General features: G+C 42.9%; 2 protein-coding genes across 2 annotated transcripts; one reads left to right on the forward strand and one right to left on the reverse strand.

Moving 5' to 3' along the window:
- Positions 1–2,057: 2,057 nt before the first annotated feature.
- ghitm (growth hormone inducible transmembrane protein) lies at positions 2,058–5,264 on the reverse strand. The gene is made up of 8 exons (XM_084040708.1): positions 5,109–5,264; positions 4,654–4,756; positions 4,337–4,448; positions 4,081–4,222; positions 3,573–3,681; positions 3,172–3,360; positions 2,745–2,916; positions 2,058–2,651 (listed from the first exon to the last, which is right to left on the reverse strand). The coding sequence occupies exons 1-8, from the start codon at positions 5,235–5,237 to the stop codon at positions 2,567–2,569; spliced, it is 1,041 nt and encodes a 346-aa protein (XP_083896834.1). The 5' UTR covers positions 5,238–5,264; the 3' UTR covers positions 2,058–2,566.
- Positions 5,265–6,552: 1,288 nt separating this feature from the next.
- Positions 6,553–13,054, forward strand: chst3b (carbohydrate (chondroitin 6) sulfotransferase 3b). Its single transcript, XM_084039888.1, has 3 exons — positions 6,553–6,776; positions 10,229–10,444; positions 10,617–13,054. Exons 2-3 carry the CDS (start codon positions 10,365–10,367, stop codon positions 11,842–11,844), a joined length of 1,308 nt encoding a protein of 435 aa, XP_083896014.1. The 5' UTR covers positions 6,553–6,776; positions 10,229–10,364; the 3' UTR covers positions 11,845–13,054.
- The last annotated feature ends 6,338 nt before the right edge of the window (positions 13,055–19,392 follow it).

A 19,392-nucleotide genomic window follows, 5' to 3' on the forward strand; every position in this document is an offset into this window, starting at 1 on the left:
TCTCAGCAGCTCAGGAGGAAGAGGCTGGGGCAGATTCTCAGGCACTAATCCAGTGACGCATCCCTTCCCTCCACAGACATCTTCCACTGCACTGCTCTCTCTCTCTCCGATTTCTAAGAGGGGGGGACTACGCGCAGGAAGGGGGGAAGCGTGTTCAGGTTTCACACAATATGGTGTGATGATCACACCTGTGCACACGTGTGACACTGTACACACGACGCTCAGCGGCCATGAAAACGGTTAAATCACAGGCTGTGACGTGATATACTTCCGCTTTAGAGGGTCAGTGTTGAAATGGTTGAGTGTTATATTAAACATAATACCTCAAAGAAACGTTTGTTTCTCTTTGAACACACGATGGCACATTTGGCTCCTCGCACTGGTGGACTTAAGGGTTCCTGAACTTCCCCGTGGCTGCTCTCCTTGGCAGCCCGCTGACCAAAACAAGCCTCGGCCTCACCCGTGGGTCCGTGATGCACTTACAGCCAAGAGGCTTTCTTTGACTTTTGTAGTCCACTTTCAACGCAGAGCCCCAGTGACCTGTTGATCACTATGCCTCAAGACACAAAACAAAGCTTTTTTTTTTTTTTTAAAAGCAACCTGCAAGTCTACTTTGCATTTTTAGTTCAATTAAATGTTACAGATGTTTGCAATGATGCAAAAAAACTGTAAGAAATCCTGCTGGTATGAATCAGATCACCAAAATGCTGCTCTCAGATTCAGAGGTTATATGACTGTTTTGATTTTTTTTTTTTTTAAAGGGTTCACACAGTTTGGAAGAGTTTTTGCACCTATTTTAAAATCAGATCTGCTCCTAAGGAAGTGTGATACCTGGTGCACGTTTTCCTGTCGTGTTCACTGTATTGACTTACTCCCATAGAGGTGCAGACTTGTGCACTTCCTACTTTCACAGGTATAAAAATAGCGTCTGACGTTCGATGAGACGCTCATGCATCTTACTGGGTGGCAGCCAGTGACGAATTTGCTCGGTTCACAAAAATAAACACAAACAAGATATTTTGAAAAATGTGTCATCAACTATCCATCTGATAGTCAATGAGGTAATTCAGTTCATTTTAAAAAATTAATATAAATATTGCACGTTCACTCTATTAAATGTAAATGTATCTATCTGTTTTATATATATATATATATATATATATATATATATACCCGTAGCCTCATTCAATGTCCACTGAACTGGTTTTAAGTCCTCCACCCCCCCCACCCACGTAAAGCCAAAAACCTTGGTCCCTCACCATATATTGGTCATCAATCTGAAAATGACTGCCAGAGAGCAATTTTTATCCCCGGTAATGCCAGATCTCCACATGCTGAAGCTTTCCGCAATCTCATCCATTATTGCCCTCTTTATCCCTCCCATCTGCAGGCTTTTATTCCCAATATGAAGTATATATGAATCATACGTGTCCTAAACGTGAACATGATCTGAGAGATTGAAACACTCGCTGGCAGCTGTGGGAATCCACGTGTTCGTGCTTTAACGAAGCACCTGCATATTTACAGATGTTAGCATCTGTTGCAAGTGCCCTGGTTCAGAGGTTTAATTTTAGAGGAGCGGCCAGCTGGTGGACAAGAGGATTACTGTGCTAAGCCTTTGTCATCTGCTGCTACACACTGACTGTTTGTAGGCAAATACAAGGTGGTCCCCCGCTGGTCCCTCATGGTCTGGTTCCAGTTAAATATAAGTTTTGGCTTATTTAGAAGCAGCGGGGACGAGAGGGAAAAAAACTGAACTTTTCCTCACACTGCGCATAATTAATGATTTGAATACTGGTGGTAGTGCACACAGCTTGAGTGGAATACCATTGTTGACATATTTAACCAACATCATACAGCATACAGACATCATATGGGTTTCTGAGAAGTTTATTAACAATATAACATTTTGAGTTTAATTGATTAAAGTCATTTTAAGAAACATAACCTTGTAAAATAGTTTGCAACTTATTAAACACATGGCCATAGTATTTATTTCTATGTATATGAATTATATAATAGAGCACAAAAATGCAAATATGCACGCACAAATCACATAATTTTTGATCCGTTTATTGAGTGATTCAATTGTTGAAATTACTGTATATTTTCTCAGAAATATATGAACTACTGCCAACAGCTGTAACCCACCAGAGTATCAGTGTATATATATGTGCACAGTCATCTATTGTACTGTAAATCTGGACCAAATATTCTTGAGTCTTCATCCGTATTGGAAACCAAAAACATCACCAAGTTGAAATAAATAAAACATAAAAAAATACAAACAATATCTGCGGCAGGCAAAATGACAGATTGAACCCATTTTTAAACCGCTGGATGAACCCGATACTTCCACGATCAAGGTAAGGATTCTCAGTGTGGTATCAATATGCAGCGATTTGTCTCTTCTTCACACTCTTGCAAAGTATTCATGTTTATTTATCAATAAAGTGAGACTTTTCACTAAGAGATAACACCTTGGGAGTATTCGGCTAGTAATAAAATAGGATTTTGTTGAACTCCTTGAAAGGTAAAATGTAAGCTTAAGTCAGAATGCTGCAGTTTACTTCCTCTTGCCACCACCACCGCTCAGAATCATCACCAGTCTCATGAAGATGTTCATTGTGTCCATGTAAATCCCCATACACCTGTACAACAAAGAGGAATATGAGATCCATACTGTGGTGAAAGTGCATAGTTAACATTATCGTGCTGAAAAAAGCTTTGAAGGTGTGACTTACGCGTTAATCGGGTCATATCTCTGTACACCATAGAGTGGGTGCGTCTCTGCCCTTTTGATGACCTTCTGTGTGTCGTAGAGGAGGAACATGCTGAACAGGACCAGGCCTCCGTAGATGGCCACTGAGTACAGGCCTGCTCCGAACGCTGAGGTGGGCGGCAGGAACATTGATCCTGAAGAAGACGGGAAGATTGGCTGTGAAACTAAGTACAGGTTCAAAGTGACAGCAACCAGACCTGCATAATTATTTAGCTGATTATCTAATTATTATATGTGCCTGTTCAGAATGGGAGAACGCTTGGTGTTCCTGCTTGCAGAACTGCTCATAAAAATAACTTCACCATCAACACAGCCCCTAACCCAGCTTCTAAACATGCATTCAGTCCTGCAACTGAGACAGGGTTTATGTGGTAGTGCATTATACTGACCAATAGAAGAAGCAAAGACCACTCCAAAGCCAACAGCCAATGGCCCGCCCATATTGAGGAACTTCTCACTCGGGGCACACATGGCCACAGTGGACAGACCTCCCACGATTCCTGCTGTGTACCAGGCAGCCCTCATCATCAGAGGTCCTCCCAGGAGAGTCATGGGAGCGATGACAGCACCCATCACACCTTATTATTAACAGATAAAGGAATAACACAGCTTTCAAACCATAATACATCAAAACAGATCTCTGCCATACTTATAGATGTAATGGTTTCATTTACGATGCACAACTATTACTCTGAGCCTTTACATGACTGCCCTCTAGTGTCCAATTAAGGCAACTACAGTTGGACAACGTAACAGAACAATACGTTTCCACTAGACACGTCTTATATACCTGCATGGACCATCCAAGCGAGGTGTTTGGGTACTGGGCTGTCCTCGTAGGAAATTGACCTGACCAGCATACCGGCACCAATCATAGCCGCAAAAGTTGCTCCAATAGCCTGGGTTGGAACAAACTTCATATTAGTAACCTGAACATACACCTAAAAATGTAGAATACTTCTATATAACTACTGTCTTAATATGTATGTGTATTTGTGTGCATGCCTGCAGATTTAGTACGTTATCAGTGTATGGCTGTATATATTTACACATTTACAAATGTCCGTTAACTAAATGAGAGTTTCATTTGTCACACAAAAATAGGCTTTATCATGTGATAATATCATATAGACTATTCATATATGGACTACGAGAAAATGTGTTATATCTTGTTACAAGATATGAAATGAAAACACTTTGGTCATATTGCCCAGCCCTAGATATGCCTTCAATTTATTTTGAAGATGCTGTAATGCACTGAGGACCTATGTTGCGTGTAATTGAGTTATAAAGCTTACCAGCCAGGATCCCCTCATCATCAGACCCATGAGTGCCGGGGTCCTACTCACTGCTACAGCTGACAAGGCTGTCAGTCCAATACTGCCTGCAAAGTACATGTATGTGGAGTGGATCCTGTCCTTCACATACTGAGGCCAGATCCTACAAAGAGAGCGAAGAGCCAGGTAAATATGGAGCTCTTACAAGATAAACACTTTCTACTGACCTGTGCTTCAAAATAAAAAAAAGCTTGCGGTACAAAAACCTGTTACTCACACTGATTTCTCAAGGGCACCGATTTCATTGGACATGCCGAGTCCATAGTAGCACAGAGCTCCAAGGCCAACTGCTGCACCTCCAGCCAGAAATATTCTTCCCATGCCGTCAACTGTGGACAAAACAATTATTTTAGTCACACCTTAAAATGTTTTCTATATTACTTTGTAATAAACGTGAAGTATCAAAAAGTGTAACAGATAAACACAGGGAATGTCACAGATAAAAGGTTTGATTTGTGCCCCAAAGCAAATTTGGCGTTGTGGCAATATAGCCTGTTAGAAGCACAGTATATTTTACTATGTTATTGTGATTACTTCTAATGGCGGTATCTGTTGCTGGCTCAAAAGCGGCCTCTTTCAGCTGGTCTCTGGTTGTCTTCCCACGGCGGAAACCGAATCTGGCCTTAGAGGAATAACCCTGGTGAGAGAAAAACACATTTTACACAAAACTGAAATGCTTGATTAAGTGACAGGGATTTCACATCAATTAAAGGGGAATTTGTTAAGCCTTGTGTCAGACCACTGAACTGTTGCCAACATATCATATTTTACAGACACTGGGGAGGCAATTGGTAGAATCTGAGGGTTTTATTGGCATTCAGTGCCGACTATCTGCTTCTGTGACTCAAGAATAATAAAAGTTTCTTCTAACCAATTCTAATCTTATTAAGAGTGGTGTGAGTGTGTGTTGCTGCAGTAATCAGAAAGCTTAGATAGAGAGGCGTTAGAGAGCCATGAATGCCAGCCTCTTGGTGGTAACTTCACGGTACCTGCTGGGACCTGAGCAGGGGTGGACAGGCCTTGAAAGTGGGTGTCCTCAGGGCTGGGGAGCCCTGCAGCACCGGACGGAGCCCGGCGAGAGGAAGACTCCTCAGGCACGTCAGCCTTGCCACCAACATGGTCACGATAGATTATCTTTGATCGGTCTGAAATATAAACACAGTTAGGTACAAACATTGACAAATGATCACATTTGTACACGTTTAGCATCGTTGCTAGTCACAAAGCCAGCTAGGCAACAACGTCATGGGATTAAAGTAATAACACACGTCAGTTAATAAAATTAACTCCGTTTTCATGACATTCCCCGTTTATTAACTAAGCTAGCCAACGGTAAAGTTAGCTAACATGACATATGCTAGCTGCGTACACTAGTTCACTACAGTCTTTGGGACCTTCCGGTGTGACGGCGTTTAGTCTCAACAAATAAATTATCTCCTATCACTAACAAATAATCTCCTGGCTGCAATTCTGAAGTGTAAAACGTCTAGAAGTAGCTTTAATCCTAGTTACATACCGAGAGAGTGCTGGTCCTTCACCTTTCTAGAGACAGACGAGTGCGCGCGACTTTCTGACGCAATTGTGTTTTGCAACCCTTCGTGAAAATTCTGTGTGTGCGTCATCATTAAGCGACAGGTTTGGTGGGAGTTGTAGTTTTAACCAGGCTGGGTTTTTTAAAATCGTATATTTCTGAAATCGGTGGTTGAAAATGTATTCTGAACACAGCAAAATAAAAGTGTGAATTTATTTTATATTTTTCCCAGTACAGGTGGAACTTTAAACGGTACTTTACGGATCAGAATTAGGTACAAACGCCCCCTTTCAGAGTGATATTATTATATCATTGTTTTATTATTACCCTGCTGATGCAGATCCCGACTGTGTGTTAAGGTTTTAACCGGTAGAGACAATTTTTGTTACATGCATGTTACATGCAAATTAACAGCTGTCGAAAAATGTATGGGAGTGAAAAGTAGGCTATATTTTATATATTTGTATTTTGGTAAACTACAATTACTGTAGCCTACTTCAGTAAATAAATTGCTTTGTAATTTAATATAACATAAATCACGTTATAGCCCCGTGTTTTGTAATTATATCCAAATGCAGGCCCATGTCTACAGTATATTGAAAGGCACATCGCATTTTTATCCACTAGGTGGAGTGCTTGTCTCTTCTTTTGCTGTGACTGCATCAATAATTACAAAATAAACCCCCCCCTCAAAAAACCCTATAAAATATGACAACCAGCAGCACATGCACATCTTATAACAGGTGTTGTATAAAGTTTGCTTTCTTTGAGTGATCACAGAGTAGTTCGGGTCTGTGAGGGGTCGGTGTCAGCGCGCCTCCTGCCTGAAGCTGCGCTGCTTTCGATCCCCCCCCCCCAAAAAAACTTTCCCATGTGATTCACTGAGACGCGACCGGTTCACATACTTGTCATTCAGTTCACCGGGCGGCCTGACCTGCAGCTTCCCCAAACATGACTCCATCAGACACGCAGGTTTCATCCCCTGAAAGTGGTCGGGCTACTTGTTTTTTCTTCTGGACCGGATAGTTTCCTGTCCCACAAGTGAAGCGTTGATGGGGAATAACGGAATGTATTTCTATGCGGAATCGCCCTTTGAGGACAAGGCTGATCAACCCTCATCGTGATGGTGGGTATGATTCTTTATATGTAAATAAAAAGCTTTAAACTAATATTGTTGTTAAACTCCAATGTGAACTTTAAACCAACATGAAATCGCCATGGCTTTTCTCTTCAAGTCAAATTCAAAGTTCAGTTTGTCTGATTTGTCCTTTAAATTCAATGCACGCTTTCTAAAGACTTTCACTCCTGTTGCAGCAATTAAGTTCGACTTTTTTTTCACTGCTCTGGATTTATTTTGGATTTTTACACTTTGTCCTGAACAGATTCTATTAACAGACATGCACCTCGCCTACACTGCGACCCTAATTAAACCTGAAGCCTGCATGCCACACTCCACTCTCCTTTTATAGATTCCACTGTAGGCGAGAGTCCTTATATAGTAGAGTGTTTATGTTCGTCCCTAACAAAGAACCTGGCCAAAAGCACTTTTTGATTTAAGCCGAATAACTATGGACCTGTAGCCTCAGTTAAACTGTCCAATAACAAACCTTTTTTAAAACAACAAATGGATAAAGATTGAACACAACAAACCTTGTTTTCCTATGGTAAGTGAATATCACGCATATATTAGATATAGAAAATAATGTGCTCATGCAGTAAATGCAGTTTTGTATCTTGATATTGCATGCATCTGTCAGGACTGTAAATTATGCTTATTCTAGCGAGAAACATCATTATATACACATTAACCACATGTGAATGTCTGCGTTTTATTAAGTAAGAATGCATGGTGTTTCTTTTTATATGTAAAATCTTAGTTTGCAAAGTAACTAGGAGAATAGCACCTCCTGCATTGCCCACAATGACTCCTTTGAATATATAAATATATATTTTATTAGGATGTAAACGGTATATCACAGTACAGAAAATGACACATTTATAGATTGATATAGTGTTTTTTTTTGTTGAGACAAACATCCTTATATGTGATATTCTGCGTGCGTTTACAACACAACATCTCAGAAAGTGGGTTAGCCTCTGTGGTGTTTAATTTGTCTTCACATAAGATTTACATTAAATAACAGGCAGCTATTAAAAGCATTTGTAGCAAGATGATAAATGGTGCGGTGGCGGCTCAGTTATGAATAGATGATCAAAAGTGTCAAACGCCTCAGTGGTTTTTGAATATTCAACAATGTCAGCTCATGTGTGTTTTCTTTTTTTTTACTTTACACAGCAGATGCAATAAGCCGAGATAATTGGTGTACATCTACTTCACCATATAAATGACAAAACCTCAGAGCACTTGTTTTCTTGATGAATTGTTGACGTGGCATTTAAGTTTATTTAGAAACATAAAGGAAGAGAAGTAAAACTGTTTAAATACATATTGTAGTTCTCAAATCATCTTTTTTCCCTCTGACAGAACAGCCAATCGTCTGCTCATGTCTTATTCGTTTTTGGTGTTTGTTCAGTCACAGTAGAAAATAAACTACAGAACAAATATTGTGTACTGTATATTTACTTAGACCTTCCGTTGGTTTGCCCACGCAAGCTGTGACTGTATTTGCCCGTTGAATGACCACTGGACTGAGTCATTTCCTGTGGTGCAGCCGACTATCTGACACGGGCCACGTGACTCGGCACTCCGGGGGGTTAAGTCGCTGACCCGGTGATGCGTGAGTGACCTGGGAGTTCGTGTTCTGCGATCTCAGCCCAAAGGAAGGTTTAGAGTCACTCCTGTGTAAAGAGACCTTTGTGGCTGTGGCATCCGGCAGGGTGGTGCAAGTCAGACAGAGCAGATTTTTTTTTTTTTTCTCTCTTCCTCCCGGTGAATTCGTGTCTCGGTGCACAAAGCGGTTCACCTTTTTTCATTACACGCCGTTCCACGTCGTCAACGGTGCTCTATTTGGAACTGTTAACTTCCCATTCCCTCTCAGGAGAATTTCGCAGGCGGTGTCCAACTTTCCCTGTGTTTAGACTGCAGTCACTTGGACTCGAAACTGGCACAGAAGCCAGTCGGGGACAGAAGTTGCAACAGGATGTGAGAACTGGACCTCCAGACGTGTTGAAACTCAAAGACTTTCAGACTGACGCTCATGTATTAGGCGTTCTACACGACTACCTTTGGCCTAGTCCGCAATTGGTTAACAGCAGTTTCATTAATCACAAACTGCAAAAGTGATCCATAAGAAATCCCAGACACACTGTCTGTGTGTAGCACCTGACGGATCCTAAAAATACAAATGTTTTCACAAAGCCAGATTGGGGATTTTAGAAGGCGGGCTGTACAGTACACCCTCTGTGTGCTTACTTAAACGCTTCTACATTTATAACATTGACATTTCTGTGGGCGCACATCAAACTGACACACTGCCAATTTCCTCAGGGTGGAGACTCTCATTTACTCTCGCCTGTGCCATTGACCCTTTCACTGGAGGACAAGGTAAAACAGGATTACGCTGAAAATCCTAAGATTAGTCAGGGATCTGAGCCAAGCTGCCATTATCTTAGAATATCAATCTTTCAGGAATGCACAAGGCATTCCCAAATACAGGCATCGTTAAAAGCCACTCTTATCTTCATTCGACTACCCGCTTGCCCTTCTGCAGAGTAACACGAGTACTGAACGGCCTCGAGGCTTCGGACTCCTACGATTCATGGCTCAACGTCAAAGCAGGCTCTTCCCCTTCAATTTTCGTCTCTGTGCAGTTACACCTCTCAGTGTTTGGACATGTGTCCCCGTCAGTCTCAATCACACATATTATGAGGAAGCAGCGAGCCATTAACCTGCCACGATGATGGTCTGCTGTAGCAGTAGTGTCAATGAGGGCGTCTCCTCCCAGTGTTGACACGGAGCAGCAGCTGGCAGTCAGGACCACCAGACTGCTCTGCTACTTATCAGTGGGAGGTGGGATTATCACTCCAATCCACACAAACCTTTGAGGTTTTTTTACAGCTTCTTTGCAGGTGTGGAATTATAGTTTAATTGCAAAATTGCATTTGATTGGAATCCCCCATATTTCATGTGTGCTCTCACGATTGCTGACTGACTCATAACAGCTTCTTTTTTTATGTGCACCAGCTTTCTGTCTTGCAGGGTGGGTGGGCATGTTCCTGAAATGCACTGGTGCACTTAAAGATAACAAGGACTTCCTCATGGGAAGAACTGGCTTGAATTTCAGTCTGAAAACACTCAGCTATTTTCTATTCTTACCCCCTAAAGATATGACGCTTTTGTCTCTGAGGAAATGCCTCCATTATTGGATTAGCAGAACAGTGATAGTGTGCACAAATAATAAAAAAAATATCAAAAGAGGCATAACCACAACGCTGACTCAGCATCACAGTGCAGTTTTACCATATGCAGCAACGCGACTGTCAACTTCCCCGCTTAAAACAAATACCTTGATGCGTTTCGACAGAAAGAATTGAGACCAAAGTGGGGGGTTTTACTCACCGCTGTGCTCAAATGTGCAAAATGTGTAACTGACAGGTTGATGTTCATTTCATTTACAGGATGAAACATCGCCGACAACGGGGAATACAAACAACTGGAAGGCTCTTTAAGGAGGCGACTGGAGACTCAGGAGATTGGCAGAACCCATTAAGAAGCAGTCTGTAAAAGCATATCCGGGCACAGCTACATCCAAGAATGAGGATCAAATACACAATACCCATCGTCTTTGTTGTGGCACTTGTTATCATTGAGAAGGAAAACAACATTATCTCAAGGTAAGTCCATTTCGGTGATCAGTGGCATGCTTTAGTGATTCCCAGAAGGATTGTGTGTTTATTTCCAACAGATTTTCAAAAAACAACACAATAAATTGCTTAAAGTCAAATAACACGGTTACGAATCTTCCTGTGAAAGTTAATACAACTGTTGTTCCTCTCGCACTTTCAGGGTGTCAGATAAGCTCACCTTAAAGCAGGACCCTCTGACCCCTCTCCAGACCAGTGGCTTCTCCCACATGCTGCTGAAGCACAATGCTTCCTCCAGCTCATTCAACAAGATGGACTCGGCCTTCACGCTGATGAAGCGGCGCCTGGAGAACTACAGCCAGCACCCGGAGGTGCCGACGAAGGCCAGGAAGCACATCCTCCTGCTGGCCACCACCAGGACGGGCTCCTCGTTTGTGGGCGAGTTCTTCAACCAGCAGGTCGACAACATGTTCTACATGTTCGAGCCGCTGTGGCACGTGGAGAAGATGCTGACGCTGGAGACCGGCGGCACCAACGCCACGGCGACGGCCAAGGCGTACCGCAACGTGCTCCAGCAGCTCTTCCTCTGCGACTTCTCCCTGCTGGAGAGCTTCATCGACCCCCTCCCCGTGGACCACATCACCGCCGCCCTCTTCCGCAGGGAGTCCAGCAGCTCTCTGTGCGAGGAGTCGGTCTGCAGCCCCGTCGTCAGGGGGGTCTTCGAGCGCTATCGCTGCCGCACCAGGCGCTGTGGCCCACTGAACCTGACCATGGCGTCAGAGTCCTGCCTTCAGAAGGAGCACAGGGCCATCAAGTCGGTGAGGGTGCGCCAGTTGGAGAACCTCCGTCCTCTGGCCGAGGACCCGCGCCTCGACGTGAGGTTCATTCAGCTGGTTCGGGATCCTCGGGCCGTACTCGCCTCACGCATGGTGGCCTTCGCAGCCAAATACAAGAACTGGAAGCAGTGGGCCGTGAACGGGGATGTGCCGGTCGACGACGACGAGGTGAGAAAGCTGAAAGGGAACTGCGACAACATCAGGATGTCGGCCGAGATCGGGCTCAGTCAGCCGCCGTGGCTGCGAAGGCGGTACATGCTGGTGCGGTACGAGGACATCGCTCGGTTCCCCATGAGGAAGGCGACGGAGATGTACAGGTTTGCGGGAATCCCGTTCACTCCACAGGTGAAATCCTGGATCCTGAAGAACACCCAGGCCTCGAAGGAGACCAGCGGCGTTTACTCCACGCAGAAAAACTCCTCAGAACAAGTGGAGAAATGGAGGTTCAGTTTACCATTCAAAATAGCCCAAGTGGTCCAGAAAGTCTGCGGACCGACGCTGAGGCTTTTTGGGTATAAATTTGTCAGCAGTGAAGAAATGCTGACAGATAAGTCTATCAGTTTGATTGAGGACAAAGTGTTCAACTTTTTATAGACTTTAACGGACTCTGAACACTGATGCAGAAAAAACAAACCTTTTGGAAAACTCTGGAATTACATATTTATTAGGTTACTTTATCCTGATACAGAGAATATTTTCTGATTGTGTACTATTTAAAGTTGTTTTAATATTTAAAATAGTTTGATGAAGAAAATGTATTGTGGAGTGGGAGATTCATACAAAGCTTTTAAATATTGAAGCAAGGGCATATATTGAGACTTTGCATAGTGAAAATAGGAAGCTATCATTGTTTTTTGCACTCTGAACTACTTTCGCTGTCCAAACCATATCCTTGGCTTGTCCTGCAAACCTTATTTAACGCCTTAGCAAATATAGGGACATCCTAAGGGAGATAGCTGTGGGTTTGTTTGAAATACTTCCAGGAACCTCTGTTAGTTATCTTTGTTCAGCAACATATAATGCTTTTACACCAAAGAAACTTGAAATGTTTATGCATCGTCCAAAAAAAATTGCTCTCTATAGCAATGCTTACGGCAGTCGGAAGAAACACCAATGCTTTGCCTGGTCATATTGACTCATGAGATTTAGGAAGTAATGTTGCATGTTAATTTATTTATTTCCTCTTTGCTATCAGTGACACTCCGAGCTCTGAATGTGCTCCACAGGTTCTTCCCCCCCTCTGCAGGGGTACTTTTTCTTGCACACACGTATACTGTAGTTTGCCGTACATGCATGTTTGTAATTGGCCAAAAGCTATTTGAAGCTGTCCTCGGGACTGTAAGGACCGATTCTGTCAAAACAGATGTTTACACTGCCACTGTATGCAAACATTCCAACTGCAGCTGGTTTGCAGGATTGTGCGAGGTTTGGTCGGCAGGTTCTGTCTGTTGACACAAGCCTGTTGGCTGGTGATAAAAAAAGAGGCCCTGATACTCTCGCCTGCCAGACTTGTTTCCCGATGTTCCAGTCTGTTCCTTTGGTATCTTGTTTGTTACAATAAACCTTCTTTTTACATTAACTGCAAAACTTCTGACTTTTGGCATGAAGATACTCCATCAATGACTGTGTCACAATAGTTGACTTGAGTTTCACACACAACTGTCACTAGTACAACTTCCCCATTTCGTCATCTTTGTCAGTTTGAGTAGCTTCTTTTAACATGATCAAAGCTCTTAACCACCCAAGGAAGCGGATGTGTCAGATCAATGCGAAAGATACCAATGTGTATTAAAATAAAAGGAGCACTTACGGTCTATGATAAAGAGCTTGCCTTGCAATAAATACTACATTTGTCGAGCTAATGGAGCATCCCACTTTAATCGGTGTTAGCGGGGGTCCGCTTGGAACTTCAGCCTGCAGGATCACTGCAATGAAAAGTCACCAACACTGAACGACCCTTCATACGTTCAACAACACTACGACCTCAGACCTCGAAGAAGATCACAGTTGAATCAACACTTTGCTGACACATTCTGAAACGAGACGGAGTCCACGCTAGCAGCTCCGCGAGGCTCTATTTGGCACAGTGGTGCTTTGAGCTAAATGCTAACATCAGCGCGCTAACATGCCCACAACGACAACGCGTACATGCTGATGTTTTGCAGGTATAATGGTTAGCACGGTAGTTTGGTCAAACTTAAAGTACTGCGATTGGCATTTTGACTAAATTTTTGGCATGAGATGAGATTCATGAAATTAATGTGAGCTACTCTGCATGCTACATGAGTATACTGGCCCATAAAGCTCTTCCTCTTATTTGGCCCATTACCAGTAAGCCATCTCATGATTGAGTCCCATTTATTTGTGCATAAAAGAGTTTGTTGAGCCAAAAACCCAAACACATGAAGAGAAACATTCACAGTCAATTTCATAGTTTTATTTACGAAACACAACCATTCAATGAAGCCTCTTCAGTGGTTAATTGAAGTATCTCTGGCTTTTTTTTTTTTTTTTTTGGTTGCATCCAAACTGAAAGCTGAAACTTTCTGTACACTGACTATTTTGTATCTGTAGAGCCAAGAAGGAAGGACACTGGAGGCAGCTGCATCGACTTCCAGTGCGTTTACCACTGTGGGCCCAGCTATTTAAATCTCCAGACCTAGTAATTACCGACTTTACATACGTGGTCCAAGTAATTTTCGTCCACCTGACCCCACCCGCTTACAGAAACGCAGGCAGGCAGACATTTATACAGTCGTCCTGCCTCAGTCATTCTCTTTTACACCAAAAAACGTTTTAAATTCACTCATCTGTCACACGTTGCAAGGCAAAACCACATCAGAGCACTTGGAAAAGTAAATGCACTCGTATCAACAGATTATGATCGGGTTAGTTTGGGCTGCTTCTATTGGAATAAAAAAGTGCTCAGGTCTGCAGCTGCTCAAGTCTAAACCCTAATGAGAAGTGGTTGAGCATTCATAAACTCTTATACTGGAACGGCTTTATGTGGGACGTGCGGAGGGTGGAGTAACTGATGGTTAAAGCAAATATAGAATACCACTTTCCACCGAGTTAAAGCGTTCTCACCCCTCTGCAGTAAAATGTGGGCATTTAGGTAACCCCACCCTTGGGCTCTCTTATATGGTGCCCTGCCACATCAACCGTGAGGGGTTTGAAATATGCAAAACAGCCCTAGGGTCCAAATGATATACCTTGGGTTAGATCTGTGCTAAACAAGACCCAAATGTGAGTTGACTTCAGACGTGTCTCGGAGCTACGCGTGAAAACTCGTGCCGTTGCAGGCGATAATGACGGCTGAGGAGGAGACATAAATCTAAATACGCAGCAGATTATCTCATTCTGTGGAATGCAATTCATAAAACTCAGGTTGTTGCATGCGATAATGAGCGAGGAGCGGGTGCAGAATTTCAATGCACGCAAGTCACTGCATACAACAATGAGTGATGAGGAGACGAATGAAGCAGTTTTTCAACCGTCATATAGAGCTGGTGTATTGGAAACGTCGCTGTTATTGAGTTTTCTCTCATCTTTGCACATTTCCACAAGCATACATAAAATCCATACGGGCAGTTTTTCTGGTGTGTCAGCTGAAGTTGTATAAAGCTTTGTGGCAAACTTTGCATCCCGCTGCTTCTTATGAAACGCAGGGAATAAAAGCTGCTTTTTTCCCTGCAGGCGTTTATTGATGCTGGATTACATGTCAAAGGAGCTGTCTCGCTGTTAATAAAGCCAGACATTTTTCTTTATAATTTTGAGCATAAACAGGAAACGGCAACCTGGGGATTTTATGAGTGCTGTTTTTTTCCCTCCACATGCAACACATGAGACATTAAACATCTGATTATGTTGGTTACCCTGCCACAGATGCACTGATATGTTTAATGTCAACATTCCTCACAAAAGCGGTGCAGAAATGGGTATAAACACAGGTCTGTTTTATACGCAAATTATCCGAACAGCAAAAACCTATCAAAGATATGCCAGCATACTTCCCCTGCCATTGTTTTATTCTTATCTAAGAGTCCATCAAACTTTCGGGGGGAAGTCAGCGGCTGTTTCATCATGCTGTGACACTGAAGACTCTAAATTTTGTCTGACCTCGCCAAGAAAACACTTTACCAGAACGGAAACGGACGCCCCTTTTCTCTGGGTTAACAATTTTGCGAAACGTGTGAAAAGTGCCCTTGAGATACGGTCAGAGGGTAGTCTGACCATTACAGCCACTAAAATGTATAAAGAGACTGAATAACAATAATTGTGATGACTGTGGTAGCTTTAAAAACATATGCAGTAACTACTTTTCATCCTGACAATAAAGTCTAGACGCTGTGAGGTTTTTGTCAAAATACCCCCCAACATACACTGAGGAACTTGTCTCTCACAAAGACACAAGTGTAAATTTACGTTTCGACTCCTTTGTGTTTGAGTTTCATTGACGCTTTAGTCTTGAATGTCACCTCCTGCCTAGAAAAGTCCTGTTCGAGTGCTACTAAAGGGCGTGTGACGTGGTCAACGCGTATCATCACTAATCTTTTATTCCCCTACTTGGTTTTCTCTCAGTTTGCATTCGTTTTCACTGGAACACCCGTTATCATTTTGATTATGAGCTCATTGTTTATGTACAGAGCTGACATCCCCTCTACCCAGTCCCACAAAAAAAAACCCACACTCTCGCTCTAAATTTAGATATCTATTCTAGTTTGAAATAACATGGACGTTTTCACGGTTTTCGTAATGTTAGCATGACATTTAGTCGCCCCCCTGCTCCCGCAGTACCAACAATAGCTTTGTGGGTAAGGGGAGAGTTTAAGTAAATACTTGGGGTTAGGTCAGCAGGTGGTGCAAACAAAAACAAAATGACAAAGTGCCGGTCTGATTCTCAGTGAATAGGTGTCATTCCCGTAAATACACTCATCCTGCACACGTTTCAAACCCAGAGTGACATTTCAAAGCCACAAGATGGATTTCTGCCCCGCCAGAAAGACACACAACATTTACGATGCCCTGCATTCTTCTGCTCTTGTCTTGGTTTTAGGCCTCAGAGAAGCCGACCCGAGCCCTTTACACTACAGCTCACCACTAAAGACTGCTAACACTAAAAAGAAAAACAAGTAAAAGTTGTGTTTATCCTCCAAACCTTCCTTGAACATCAATATCCCGTTGAAAACAGGATCGTTCCTTAATGTTTACGTGCTGTGTGAGTGTAGCTCACATTAAATGGGCATACTGTAGCTTTCTCAAGTACAAGATGTGCCACCGTTTGCATTTTGAATCAAGGTTTGTGAAAGGGTCGTTTCCTCAGCCAGTTCTAGTGGGCAATAACACAAAGCTCCAGTCTTTCCTCCCATCAATACCTCCTTTTGTGTCAGCACCAAGCTAGAGCGAAGAGGTCTTTGAAAAAAAAAAAAACATTTAGAACTACTGAATGGGTCGCTCCATTTGTCCCACTCGGCTGGCTTTGCTCCAAATACAGAGTTAAGTGCCTTTCTAGTCCCATTATTAGTAACAATAAAACAGGAATTACAGTTGAGGGCTAAAAAAGAGGCAGAGGGAACGGGGATGGCTAATGGGAAACATTAAGCATCGAGCAGAACGTCTTCATTTTCCCAAAAGATGCGGCGCTGATGCATTTACCGACAGTGGATTAATCTCCAGCCTCAACGCTGTAATGACAGGCCCTTTGGTTTTTTGATGCAACAGATGACATGTGAGCGCCGGCCATGTGATACCGACGCATGGTCGCCACTAATGAAAGGATCCAACAAAGCAGAGATGTTTGCACAGCGGATCAGAATGACCACCGGAAGCAGACGGCCAGTGTCCATTTTTTACGCAGAGGGGAAAAAAAAATGGACCTTGGTAAAAATCATTCATTCCCACCTTTGTGCTCACTTTGAAATGTTCTTCTCAAAGGAGAAACTGCAGGAACAAAGAATCATTTGTGTCACTAAAAGTGCATCATGCACCACTGACCGAGGAGCATATATTCTGAGTATAAGTTGAACAATAATTACAGACTGTGACGCCCTGTTGTGGGATTTGGGATTTGGAGTTGTCATAGCAAACATTAAAGATTTCTTTTTCCTATTTATTATACTGTGATACATTTAATATGGGTCAGTGACAAAAATAGTGCTGTGCCCTATATTAATGATATGCTTATGTCCACTTTTGACCACAAACCACAGTGCTAAAATAACCGACCCTGTCCGAAGACGGCCAGCATGTAACTCATAATGAGAATCATATGGTTATTCCACAAGTTTAATATTATTCACTTAAGATGCTGTTCAAAAATTCAAACCACCTGCAGTGTGGCCTCTGAATCTGTGCAGGTATTTCCAGGACATCCAATCAAATTCAATGCATCTATTCATAGAGATATATGAGACAGACAACGAAACTCTTCATGGGTTTTCTTCTCCTTCTGTCTTTTGTCCGGTTCTATCTTTGCCTCCTGTAAACACACGGCGTATAAAACAGGGAGGAAAAAGTCAGAGCTTTCCACAGTGGTCGCTCACCCTCTTTGACTGGGGCAGCAGGAAGGGAACATTTTTCATACCTTCGCCCCGGCCATTTCCCGTACACAAAGCTGCTCTATTTCTAGCACACAAGGCTGTGGTCTCATGGACGTACGGTCGGCGGGTGCTGATAAAATACCTGTTAAAAAAAAAAATCCTCTTGGAGAAAAACACGTTATATAAAGAGGCCAACGCTTCTAACAAGCTAACAAAAAAAAGAGGTCCACTCCTGAAGGGGCAGTACCCACTGTTCCCATCACAACCAGTATGTCTCCGTCTATCAAGCTGGTTTACAGTAACACAGATTTTGTTACATTTAAATAAAAAGAGACATTTCCTCAGAGGAACCACGGCTGCCAATGCTACAACATTCCAAAGTAAAAAGTAGTTTTTTTGTTGCAGTGCATCTGCATGTCCTGATGAGGGCTTTTAAGCAAAGAACAGAGAAGACTTTCATTATTATTATTATTATTATCGTCATCACATAGACAGGGTGAACTGGACGGGTGCCGCACATACCGCACAGGACAACAACCGCTGGCCTCGGAGCGACGTCCCCTGCAGCTACAGAAACATCTGCGTCGCGCTAGAAGACGCTGAACAGGTGGTAAGGTCGAGACCCTTCATTAATGCTTGATGACAGACGAGCACGCCGGCTGATTGGACAGAAAAGCGTTTCTTTTCTCATGACTCAACACTGAGTGCGTTTACGTTAAAAGTATATGTATTACAGACGGTTAGGTAAAACGTTCACTTTGAGTTCAAGAGCAGCCAGGTTAATGGCTTTATGTGGGGTTCCACAGAAGAGAATAATTCAAATTCTTTAAGACTAAAGTCGTCTGGAGCAAAAATGTGGTTTCGTGTTTTTGCTCAAGGACACTTGAGAAAATGGTAAACTGGCTCTACCACCTGAGTTACAGCTGCCTCTACTCTACTTACCCCTCTTTCAACCAGGAAGGAGGCCCCTCTGAGGGGGAGGCACACCTCCTTACTTTTTCCAAGGACAGCCGTTGAACAGATAGTTTCTTGTATTTAACATTTGGACATTTTGCACAGTTGATCTGTGGAGGTAAAAACACCTTTTATCCGGGATTTACGTAACCAGGATTAGTTTGATATAAGAATAATAATGGTCAAATAATAAATGTTCTTTCTCTAAAATTGTAGAAGAATTTGCTGTGACATTAATACATGTAATCCATACAATACATTTGGAAATTTGTCGTTAAATGCCATGCCCCCGACCCTCCCACCCCCCAAAAGTGCCAGTCAGCACCCACAGGCGACGTGGGCCTCTCACATGCCTCGTAAATGAGCAGTTGCTCACAGGCGGATAAGGCAGTTCCCATGCTCGCCCTTGACTTTTCTCTTTCACAGATGCTGCTAATCAAATCTCCGGCCGGCTGACATGTAACCCAGCGGGCCGATAATCCGACGGCGGGAGAGGGAGCGGCGACTGTGGCTCTGGCGCCCCTCCAGCTGGGTCATGTGGCTGACGTTTGGCTAAAAGAAAGATAACATGAGAATGTGACTGCAGTCATTGAAGCAATGTTTGATGTCCAAAAGCACAAGTCAATTATTTACTGACCTAAAACCTTTA

Source organism: Eutrigla gurnardus, assembly GCF_963514095.1.
Source record: "Eutrigla gurnardus genome assembly, chromosome: 22".
Taxonomy (NCBI): domain Eukaryota; kingdom Metazoa; phylum Chordata; class Actinopteri; order Perciformes; family Triglidae; genus Eutrigla; species Eutrigla gurnardus.

Excerpts from the sequence above, each read along its gene's own strand:
- ghitm (XM_084040708.1), bottom strand. The coding sequence starts at position 5,237 with ATGTTGGTGGCAAGGCTGACGTGCCTGAGGAGTCTTCCTCTCGCCGGG. Across the intron at positions 4,449-4,653 it reads AACAGATACCGCCATTAGAA|TTGACGGCATGGGAAGAATA; the intron begins GTAATCACAATA and ends TTTTGTCCACAG. Across the intron at positions 2,917-3,171 it reads GGTCTTTGCTTCTTCTATTG|GATCAATGTTCCTGCCGCCC; the intron begins GTCAGTATAATG and ends CGTCTTCTTCAG.
- chst3b (XM_084039888.1), top strand. The coding sequence starts at position 10,365 with ATGAGGATCAAATACACAATACCCATCGTCTTTGTTGTGGCACTTGTT. Across the intron at positions 10,445-10,616 it reads GAAAACAACATTATCTCAAG|GGTGTCAGATAAGCTCACCT; the intron begins GTAAGTCCATTT and ends TCGCACTTTCAG.